The sequence below is a fragment of the Serinus canaria genome, chromosome 4 (genome assembly GCF_022539315.1).
Source record: "Serinus canaria isolate serCan28SL12 chromosome 4, serCan2020, whole genome shotgun sequence".
NCBI lineage: Eukaryota > Metazoa > Chordata > Aves > Passeriformes > Fringillidae > Serinus > Serinus canaria.
Window position 1 is genome coordinate 59,802,855 of NC_066317.1, and position 12,091 is coordinate 59,814,945.

Consider the following 12,091-nt stretch of genomic DNA (forward strand, 5'->3'; position numbering starts at 1 on the left):
GAAATTTGATCTCAATTTAAATTCTGTGCATGGCTTTTCTGAAATAAGCAGCCACAGATGCTTAGTGTAAAATAGTGGCACCTACAACGGGAAATGCAGATGTAATCCATGACACTGTAATGACTCCACACTAATGAGACTGCAGACATCATACATCATGTCAGATGTTCTTGTTAATATTCCTATTATAAATCATAATGATGTTTTCTGATAGTTTTGAAGAGGACAGTGAAACTGATCTAATGATGAGCATGTAATCTTTTCTTTCAAGTCTTGTCAGCCCTTTTTTACAATCAGGATCTCAAATTTATTTTTGTTATCTTAAAACACTTGTAATGAAGCTTTGATGTTTTTTACCTTAGATTTTCTGGGCTCATCTTCAAAGTAAAGATCTGTTTGTTTAGGGTTTTGTTTTTTCAAATAAAGAAGTTTTGCTTCTTGTTAATATACATTTTCTGTTAGTAAGCTTTTCTTAAGTTACCTTTAGTGTGGATTTTTTCTAAGTGAATTTGCTCAGAAGCTAAATAGCTTAATGCTTTTCTTGAAAATCCAAGGGAGTTGTGTAGAAGTAGGAGAAAAATAATTCCTTTTGGTGCTGGAGCAGCAGAAAAATGAAAGGTTTTGCTATGAGTTATTTGCTCTGACATATATATCCTCCTAAGGCAGTTGCATATTTTAAGGGTTTACTTTCAGTTCCGGAATCTCAGGTAGGGGCTTTATCAGGACCCTGTGGTCTTGTCCTGATTTATTGCAAAGCTGTGTAGAAATTGAACCATAATTCCTTTTTGGTTGGTTGGTTTGTTTGTTTGTTTGTTTGGTTTGAACCAGGGTTTTTTATTTTTTTGTTTTTTGTTTGGGTGGCTTTTTTGGTTTTTTAATTATTCTTTTTTTGGTTTTTTTTTTTTCCCTTAAGTTTTCTCAGAATAGGTGCAAATTAGGTGGCATCTCTTCTGCTCCTTCCCTGCCATCCTGACATATATTATCTTTGCTGTTTTTCAGTCTGGGGCAGATCAGGGTTTAATGCTGTGTGTCCTCAGTCAAAGCAAGAACGCATTGTATTTTGCTCTTCTACATCTGCTTTGCTGATTTGTGGCTGCTGATAATGTTAAGCCTTTGGGGGATTTTGAGACTTTTTGGAGTTTGTAAAGAGTATGGACACCAGCCAAACACTGGGATTTAGGCCCAGACACAGGGTGGAGGGGAAGGACAGGAACAGAATGAAATTTGCCTGCTGCTTTCAGTTCAATTTATATATATATTTTAAATTAAAAGTGAACTGGAAATCCCTGACGTAGTACTAAGGGAGGAAGAGATGTCTGGTGCCCTAGAATGTAGGGATAGAGAAGAGTGAGCTGAACGAGTGCTGTTTCATCTTCTAGATAATCTGTAGAACAGGTTATTTATTATGATGCTGCTGCTAAAGTGTGGTTGCAATGGGACAGAGAGACAGAAACGGCAAGAGTTTCTCGTAGCGGCTTGTGAGAAGTTTTAGGGAGCTGGAAAGATGTGATTACTTGTTGACTGTAAACAATTTGCAGGTGGTGTTTTTCTACTTTATTTTTCTGTTCCTCTCTAGGACAGTGCGTGAGAAAGATGTTTCTGTTAGTTAGCCAATGGAATAGAATGTATTGTACCACTCTATAAAAACCGCATGGTTCTTTTGGTTGAAGCCTTCTTTGCCTTTCTGCGATCCTGCCTCTCACCTGTTCCTGTCCTGACCTCGGCACGGGAGTGACACGAAAGGGAAAGTAGATAGTTAGGATTGTGGAATTGAGTTGAGAGGAAGTGTGTGAGATTGGCTTTTCAGATTTGGTTCATTTTATGCAGGCACTTGCAGCAGAGAGCTGTTACAATTTATCATTCCAATTCATCTTTACTTTGCTCTGAGGATAAAGACCTACTGCTGTTCTTAAAATGCCTCAGAGGAGACTGAAGGAATTGTTGCTTGTATATATGCTTGTGCTAGGAACCTCTAATGTGGATAGAGAGAAAATTGCCTTTAATTTTTGTGTTATTGCAGTGCTAATGAAGTGTGATGAAAGCCTTTTACTTGCAAAAGGATTTGAATGTGCACAGAGCTCTCACAGAGATGTGCCTCCTTACAGGGCTCTTCCAGTGGCGCTGATGCTAGAAGTTCTTGTTTTCTCTAAGGATGGTTTGGAGTCTGGATTTTGCTTGCTTCTACAGTAGTAACAACCTGAAAAAAAACCTTTTGCGAGAGCTGCCAGTCTGTCTTGCATTGTGTATCCTATTTGCATGCAGTAGATTTTATTATGTTATTTTTGCCATGCTTTCCTTTTTATTCATAGATACATTTTAGAACTTGCTTGGTGCATCTTCTTGGGCTTTAGTGACCTTACAATCTCTGCGTAGCTGAAAGGGTTTGGAGAAGTTACTACTTAGCTTTGGCATCAGTTGTAATTGACTTGCATGGTTCATATACATAAACACTTTGTCCTTATCTTTTAATATGATAATCTGTTCTTAGTTTGAATTTCAAGGTAACTGTACCCTTGTGATATGGAAGCATGTGATAATTTGTATAAATATATGCATATTTAAGGATGGCAGTGCATACTATTAACCTTATAATATATTTCAGCACACTTTGATGTTACAAACTTAATTGTTTTTCACATATGAAGCATATCTCTTGTATTCCAGCAAGGTTATCTCTGTTGGTATAGCTATGGTCTTTTTTTATGGCAACTGATACAAAGTGACCAGGAAAGACAGCTTTTTAGTGCATAGATTGTTTCTGTTGCAGACATGTATTCAGCTCTTCTAGAATGTGAAACTCAAAATAGTTTTATTTCCCAAACAATCACACTTTTTATGTTAAGAAACAATGTGTACTTGATGGACCAACACACAGGGCATTAAGGTGGTAACTTTAAGGAAAAGCAGTAATGTCAGAATGGAAGCATCTGTGATTTGAAGGTGCTGAAGCTGCCTGCTGATTGCAGTAGGAAAAATGCTTTTTCTCAGTGGATTTATTTTTTCTTTTGATGAGGGAGCAGAAAACAATAGTAATTTTCCAGGAACATCTGCCTTGAGGTGAGTAAATAACAGAACTAACCTGGATGTATCTGAATATGTTAGAAACGGGACAGTAGGACAAAAGAAAATTTGTAACTTTAATAATGCAGGCATGCCATGGGGGTAGAATATCTGTGCTCTTGAAAGAGCTGACTGCTATCAAAATAATGAAGATTGGTCTGTACTGTTTCTCCAGTTTTGGAAAAAGTAGTTGTGGTGTGAATATGCAAGTCTGGCAAATTGCTTTATGATTAAAAACTAACAATGTCAATGAAACTAATCTAATTTTCAATGGCTTTATGTCTAGCTTTATAAACTGTTCCTACACTGTTTAAGCTAAATATTGGATGTTTCAAAGAGACTTCAGAATTAATGTGTTTTGATAGCTGCTTTTAAGCTTATTTAGAAAAATAATCTTTTGTGAAAGCAGATGAAATACAGTAAAGGGGTCTCCAAGGTTTTTGTGGTTTTTGGTAGTAATGTGTTATAACAGGTGGGTAAAGAATGTGCAGCATGAGGTTTAGTGTCCTAGTTGTTTTTTAAAAGAGTGGGGCTGAATGATCTCCAGGAATGCTAAAGAAAGGTGTCCACTTTTAGACAGTTGGAAAATTAACTTTTTTTATCTACTAAAAGCTATAATTTAACAAAGTCCATTGCCTGGTATGGTGATAATACTGTATGATGTACCTTTTGAAGCTGGGAAGCAGTGTCTATCAGCACAACCACAAGAGAAGTTGCAATATATCATTAGGATACATAAGGTTAGCAAATGTTCATCCTTCTTATTATAATTAATAAACCCTTATTCTTAATAAAACTTTTATTTTTTTTAGGAATTTGTTTACCAGAAAGCAGAGTGCAAGATTTGAAAAACAAAATGATGTGCGATGGAAGTTGTTTGGGAAAGTACCTCTTGGAGAAAACTTACAGAAAGACCCAAAGAAAATACAAAAGGTATTTGTTTAATTCTGTGTTAGGATTAGTGGTAAATGAAGAAGCCAGTTAATTTTATCATCTGTGTATAGGACTGTGCAGCCAGTTTGTTGGAGTTGCACACAATTTCAGTACCAGAAAAGGCTCTTCGTTGAAATTTTACTTCTGTTACAGTAGTGCTGTTCAGAAGAATGTGTTCCACTTGGTCATTACACTGAGTACATGAGGCATGAAAAGCCTCCCTTGGTGTGTCATAAGAGAATAAAAAACCTAAGTGAAACCTATTTTTTTCCAGCATTGTTGAAAGCAATATTTCAGAGAACTGGTTCTACTACAGATGAACCCAAGCTCTTGGCTAGTGAATCAAATGGTTTGTCTCTCCTGTGGGGAAATCTTGTGAAATCCAGCTGTGTGGTCAGTGGCTCATGAGCTGCTCTTTCAGTGACAGGAAAACAGCCTCTTTTGATCTGTCTGACTTGATCTGGGATTTTTGGATTGCATGTTGCCTTTTTATGTTTGGAGTTTTTCTGAATTTCAGTTGTCACTTCCTTGTTCATACAACTGTGGGAATAGTAATGCTTGCATGGAAAGAGACCATGTAGTGAAACTTTGAAACCAGCTACTGTGTGTGAAATGCAAATACTGATTTGAAGGATTATGCTGCTTAATTCAGGGTAAAATATTCTGGAAATCCACATGTCATGTGACTGTTCTTAACTGTAGTTGGGCTGTTAAGATGAAGCTGAGGTGGCTTTTTGAAATTGTCACTGTACTCAACCATTCAGACTTTATCTACAGCTTGTCTTGATGCAATTTGTGGTTTCTGAAGTGTCCACCAAAGATTTTTGATGACAAAATTGAAGAGGCTTAATAAGTGCAGTACCCTGACGTTTAGCAGTATATTTTATTTTCGTGCATGTTCTTTAATAAGGGTAAATAATTTACTGGCATTTTGTGATTGTTGCTGGTAGTGTGACTATTTTACATCCAAGCTCTCTTACATTACAGCTTTGAATGATTGTATTAAAATTGCTACAAAACAGTCACTATTAGTGTGGTATGGAATTCAACCATTAATAAGTTTCTGGCAAAATTGCAGCCTAAAACAATTGTCTCCAGTGCCTCTTGGGTAACAATAAGTAATCCTTCCTAAATGATTTGGTGCTTTTTTTGAAGTTATTTTTGACATGTAGACTTTGAGTCATGAGTAGTGCTGTAAGTCACTAATTGAGTCTCAGCAGCATCTAAAAACACAGCCTGATTTGGGTGACCCCTCACCAAACAATGGTCAGACAGGCTTTGTGAGTGCATGAGCCTTTCCTCAAGCCCTGTAAAAACTCTTCTGACAGCACTGTCTTGTTCAACCATGGTATATACAACATAGCATCATACTGTAATTTAACAATATAGGAATTAAAATCACTCCAGCTAAGATGTTGCTTGTCCTGTTTTTAATGCTGAAAATATATTTATTAGTCTTCTGATAGAGATGCAATACTGGTATATGCTCAGGCTGGGTTGCTTTACTGGGTCACTGAGAGCTTTTGTATAGTTTTTATCCAGTTAAATGTTTTAAAACTTAGAAGCTGTCAGGATGAGTAATCTTGGAGAAGCTGGAAGTGCATTTGCAATGGAGGCTTGCGTGATTAATTTTTTATATCAGTTCTCTTCAGGAATTCTGCTTGAGCAGAACTGGTTATGCCAGTTGCTTTTGCAGTTGGTGTTTGAAAATCACTAAGTCAGTCAGATGACAGAACTTCACCAAGAATAGCCACTGAAGTTTAGTTCTCTTCTCTCGCAGTAGACTATAGAACTGAACTAAGCTTTGCAGCCACTGTTTCTTTCAGAAACTCTTTTCAAGCCTGTCAAGCACAAAAGTATATGTAAATACTATTTATTTGCACCAACTTTTCTCCCCCCAGTTTTGTTAGTGAATGCTCTTCAAAAGAAATTCCTTTAAAAATTCAAGAAGAGGTAACCCTCTTATCATTTGATTGTCTCTCTCATGTGATCTGTCTTCACAGAACTTGTTTGCATGCAGCCAGTCAAGATTTTGTGTATTAAAAAAATAAATCATATAGAGGAAAGCCAGATTTGAGCTATATCGTAGAGACATGTTACATCTTTCATCCCCAGTGAAATTCAATTGCCTTTTTTTTTTTTTTTAATATAGTATAAGTCGGGGAATTTATTTTAATTTTCTCTAATAGGAAAATCAATTTTTATTCAGCAAACTTTGGAGTTTTTTTTTTTTTCCCTTCTAAGTGTGCTTTGACCCTATGAGGGTTGTACAATTTAGCTTTCAATATATGAATTCCTCTAAGAGCTCAATGGAATATCTTTATTTTTTTAAGTTTCAATATTGGTAAAATTCAGCACATATAACACTTGAGGCCTTTCAATTACAATCTTTACTCAAAAATTCAGTTCTGAATGTTTTATGATCTCATTTGCTGATATTCCATGTTAGAATATTAAAAAAATTTAATGGCAGTTCCTCAATAATTAAAAATAACTGTGATTTTTAAGTTGGGGATAGTAATTTTCCCAAATGTTTTTCTGTAATAATTAGGATATGGCTATATGTGGGGGGTCAACATTCCAGTCAATTAAAATCAGTTATACTGAAGGGGCTCACTCTGAGGCATATGATAAAGTGAAAATGAGCTCTTGAAATAGGAAAATAAATTGCTTGGCTCACGGGTTATGCTTTGTTATGGGATGAACAGTAAAGCTTATAATATTACTGTAGAAAAAACTTTGTAAGTTGAATTTGGTTAATTATAATTCAAATTTCACCTGATTTAAGCTATAATCCTGTTTGATGAAGTAAAGTGATTTTATCAAAGTCTGTTTTCTGGCTTGGATCTGTTAGATGGAAAAGTGTTTCACTGCAACAGCACCCAGCAAGACATATTGAAAGAATTTACTACAACCCATGCTTTAAGTGATAAACTCTCCTGTTACAAGCAGTGTGTTTTCTCCAGGTTAAAAAAAGCACAGAGCAGAGCAGAGTCCCCAGAGTGCTGATGTGTGGAGGTTCTCATGCAGCTCCGTGTGTGCGAGCGGCGCGGGTGGGAGCTGTGCAGCGTGGGGAGCTGCTGCGGTTGGAGCTGTGCAGCGTGGGGAGCTGCTGCCTCCTGTCCCGGTGGGAGCTGCGCAGCGTGGGGAGCTGCTGCCTCCTGTCCCGGTGGGAGCTGCGCAGCGTGGGGAGCTGCTGCCTCCTGTCCCGGTGGGAGCTGCGCAGCGTGGGGAGCTGCTGCGGTGGGAGCTGTGCAGCTTGGGGAGCTGCTCCGCCGTGGGAGCTGCGCAGCGTGGGGAGCTGCTGCCTCCTGTCCCGGTGGGAGCTGCGCAGCGTGGGGAGCTGCTGCCTCCTGTCCCGGTGGGAGCTGCGCAGCGTGGGGAGCTGCTGCCTCCTGTCCCGGTGGGAGCTGCGCAGCGTGGGGAGCTGATGCCTCCTGTTCCACATCCACATCTGCAGCCTCTGCTGATGGCCAGCAGTGCTAAAAATACAGAGCTTTTCTGAGCGCTTGCCTGAGCTGTGCTTTGCTACATTCCCGTGGCCCCTTCAGGGCTTTTGGAGGGGAAGTGGTTGGTTCAATCTGGCTGCTGGTTGTGGCAGGAGCCAGACCTACAGCTCTGGATAGAGCACTGTCTTCTATTGGTACAGAGTTTGGGTATCCTGGGTAAGTCATTGTGACTGATGGCTGTGGCTGCCAATAGGGTGTTTGTATATAGACTTCACTTTGAAGGTAGAAAATGTGTAGTCCCTATTTTGTGTTCTGCATGAGCAGTCCAAGGGTGAAAATGAGTCACTTCCCATGTTCTCCACTGTTGGGTTCATTTCTATTTGTCAGCCTTTAGAAAGGCAGGATTTAGATCTGAGTGGCAGAGTTCCTTTTTTTTTATAACAGGAAGCAAGTGCAGTATAAAAAGGTATAGTTAGAAGGTTAGTATAACCTATGCCTATTATTTATACATTCTCTGAAAATAAAGATGTAACTAACCTCATCACCTGATAATTATAACCCAAAACTTGGAAGTTGCCTTAATGCACAGCTCTTTGGTGTCTTTCCTTCTGATCCAGTTATGAATACCTTTATTTTATTGTAATCATATGTAAAGGGCATATAACTTTTGTGAAGGTAAATATAAATAAGTAAAAAAAAAAAAAAAAGACACCGATTATGTCAATGATGTCCCAAAAATATTTTCTTTTTCTCCAGCAAGAACAGTAATAAATAGATCATTCAGCACTTCCAATAGGCTGTATTAATCTACAAAGAGTGTGTTGCCCTTGTCCTGTCTTGAAAATCACCTGCCTAAAACAAAAATACTATCATATTTAAACAGAAAAAGCAAGAGTAGTAGCTTCCATTCACAGTAAATAAAAGCTATGTCAGGATGATTGTTCCTCAGTATTTTAATAATAAAAGCATTTAGTATGACTCAATCAGGTATCATAATCTAGCAGAGTGTAGCTGACAAAGTGCTGCTTTAGATGCTGTTGGAACTTCTTTCCATACGTTAACAACATGTGAAAGTACAAATTATGTTACAAGCATTAGACTAATAGAAAACAGTAAGGTTTGAGTATTGGTTTAAATAGCTATGACAAGCTACCAAGTGTTTTTGAAAGGAAGTGTGAGAGGGTTTTTTTTCTCCTTTTCCAGATTTAAAGCTTTTATTTTAGCTTTCTCATTTTCTAGAATGCCTTTTAAATTGTGGGGGTCAAAAGCCCTGGAAGATGGAGGGATCCTAAAGAGGTGTAGCAGGCAGTGTTGGAAGATAGGTATCTGCTTTCACAAAGATACTGAATAGAAGGATAAGCTTGGTTAGTTGGAACTGCAGTTACAGTGTCAGCTGCTGGTCTTTGCTGCAGGGTCTGTTTCAATGCTGGTGGCATGTTTTGGGGGAAGGGCCGGAACTTTGAAGTTTTTCTCTTTTCTCAATAGGGACAGTTACTTTGTAGCCTAGGTTGATAATTAGCATTAACTGGAATATGAATGCTGATAGTACAAGATTATTTTTAAATGCAGGAAGCCACAAATTCATGAATCAACTTTTGAGTATCAAATACATAATTCTTTCTCAGCCCAAAATTTCAATGCCAGAGATTATAACTATTCAGGACAGCTGATACATCAGTGGAAGTTTGTTCTCATTTGTGTTAAGTAAGAATCCATCATGCAGCTGGTATTTGTGTGGCTTCCAGTGGTAATAGAAATATACTTAAATGCTTACTTCTTTGTGTAGGCATTAAACTTTTTTCCATGTAGTAACCTTCCACTGGCAATACACAGGAGGCTTTCAGATTGCCCCCCTCCCCTCATGGGTTTCTGAATGAAAATAGATGTCTGTAGAGACCAAGCCTGGAAATAACCCCATGTGCCTTTGGCTGTTGCATTGCACAAACACTTGGCAAAGCATTGCTGTGAAGCAGAGCTGGCATTACATTTTTGAAAGCAGGTGTGTAGCCCCTAAATATTGTGTTGGAACTGCCTCTTCTAACTGGAGACTGGAACTTTCCCTTTGCTGACATGTAAAATTGAGAAAGCTTTGCTAGACTTCGTTGTGCTAATTGTGTGTTAGGCAGAAGCAAGCTCCCGAGAAGCTTGACCCAAAGGTTTTCTTTGTCTGTCTTCCAGTTTATACATCTCAAACTTCATCTATAATTAAAGAATGGAGATAGATACAGGTTTTGAAAGGGTAACTCTTACCACGCTCACTAGCAGCAATAAATAAAACTGATTTTCATTAGCTCTGCAAAATGAATGGAGGTGCTGTGTGTTACTGGAAACCCTGAACACGCAGTACCTGAAGATATGGATGTAAGGATTTTGAAAAGCCAGACTGGTGCTTTTTCCTGAAGTGTCTTTCTGAAGGAAGACTAGCCAATTTTATGTTCGCTTTCTCTCTCTGAGGATTCTTGGTCCTATTTTTTACCTTGATTTTATTACAAATTTTCATGCCTGTCAGTATTTTCAAATAATTTTCTTGTGCTCTATTGAGAACTTGTCACTTGAGCATGACAAAGTTCAGTGGAAACAGCTTCATGAATATTAAACCCTGAAAATAGTCATCACTTTAAGCCACACTACTTAAGGTATGTTGCCCTCCTTCATATATTATATTTGTGTGTACCTCTAAAAAAACTACAATTTCTTTTTGTCAAGACTGAACTTTAAGTTGTGAAGATGATTGTATTCAGGAATATTTACATTTTTATATGGGTGTTTTTTTTTGTAAAATAAAGAATACACAAGGATCTGGCCAAGAGATGAGAGAAAATATGGTGCACACTCAGTATGAGTACAAAATAAGCTTTTATTAAGCTTGTAAGAAATTGGCATCAGTAATGGCTTCTAAGGTAATTTCAGGGATCAGAGAAGCAAACATGGGTGGAGAAAACCACTCCGAGGTTTTAATGTAGTAGACTTATTTTTATTATTTTTCTGTAATTTCCAAGGGCAGACAAGCATTAAACTTGAAGAGGTCTGAGACCCTTAAAGATACCCAAGTCTTGATGAGGAAGCAGAAGGGAGATTAGCAGAGAGATTTAAAAACAGGGGAGAAGTAGAATATGGTTAAAAGATTTAAAAACAGGGGAGAAGTAGAATATGGTTAAAAGTATCAGGTGAAGTAACTTTCCCTACACTAATATGGTGTACGTGCTGGAGTCATGGAGCTAGATACAAGTGTGCACGTACTTACCTACAAAGACAACTGTTTGCAAAGAAAACAGTGACTGTGTGCTGTGGAGGGTCTCTGAACAGCGTAAAATACAAGTTGTTGTGCATTGCAAAGTAGGTGGCACTCATGGGGGACTTCTACACTGTGTTGAAGATTACAAGTATGGGTATTTGCAACTGATTTGAGAACTTGCAAGATGAAATGTGATATTCCTGTGACTCCTTTCCTCTATATCCTGGAGTTAATCTGGATTTTTGGCCATTTCAGAGTGGTGTTAGCATCAGGTTGATGTGGCGTGGAGAATCTTTATTTTAGTGTCTCTCAGAATGAGGGAGACAGTCCTGACATGGTCTTCATCCACAGTAAGAAGTGTTGAGACTAGATAGGAAAGGTTGGTTTTCTTCTGCAATATCAGCACTAATGTGAAATGTCAGAAGAAAAAGTTGCTGAGAGGTTATTTGGAAGGGTATGATGCTGAGACTACACAGATAATAAAGGTGGAGAGATCAGTGATGTTTTCACATGAAGTCCATATCCAGTGGAATTCCAGTCCCTGGAAGTAATGTTAATGGGATATGTTGAAAGCAGGTGTTTATAGTGTTTTATTCTGGCAGATGCTCACAAGAAAATAGCAGTAAAATAAAACAACCATTTAGCTTGTGTTTTCTTGCGCAGACATTTCCCAGATGCTTGTCCTGCTGGAGGCCTTTCTCGCAGATGTTTCCATTTGATTAATGCTGCAGTGTACCAGATAGTGTCAGTACCTGGGGAAAGTGTGCACACTTTTGTATGTGCAGATTAAATGGTGTCATTTGCAGGATTCTAAGCAGGAGGGTGTTGTTTTTTGTTGTTACAGTGACTCATGTTGGAGTCACTCATAACATTACACTGCACAGTCTGATTGAAGATCCCGCTTTTGACAGTAAAAAGCTGTTCTTAAGCAAAATGGTTCAGGGTATGCTTTGTCTCTCAGTACTTCAAATATTTTCCTTCCCTTTTTTTTTTTTTTTTTTAAATGAAGCATGTCACTCTATATAACCAAAACCCACTTAAATTATTAACGTATAGCACAAACGAAATGTGAACCCTGAGGGTGAGAACCACCTGATACATAATATGTTGAATGATTAGAGGCAACAGACTTCGAAACAGCAAGCTGTTATTCTTTCTTGGAAGAGCTTACCTGGCCTTGTCTATGCTTAGGTTTTAAATGTTCCTTAATTTAAATCTTGCTCAAAATATGATGTTATAAAAATATGTATATGGAAAAACTGTTAAAATAGTCCAGTGGCTGGAGCACAGGACTGCAATATAGAGTATGTGGCTTCTCACTCTTTTGCTTTACTTGTAACTTTCTGTAACATGTATGGATTACTTTATTCATTTAACTTTAGTGTGATTGTGCAGGATCACATCAGTTGCCAGC

At 38.1% G+C, this 12,091-nt stretch overlaps 1 protein-coding gene across 2 annotated transcripts in view; it reads left to right on the forward strand.

The window, feature by feature from the left end:
- Window positions 1-12,091, forward strand: part of TBC1D14 (TBC1 domain family member 14) — a 64,683-nt gene that overhangs the window by 18,290 nt on the left and 34,302 nt on the right. For both annotated transcript variants that reach the window (XM_030238992.2, XM_050973339.1), the window contains exon 3: window positions 3,873-3,993. In XM_030238992.2, the coding sequence (XP_030094852.2) occupies window positions 3,873-3,993 (121 nt within the window). The remainder of the gene's footprint in view (window positions 1-3,872; window positions 3,994-12,091) is intronic.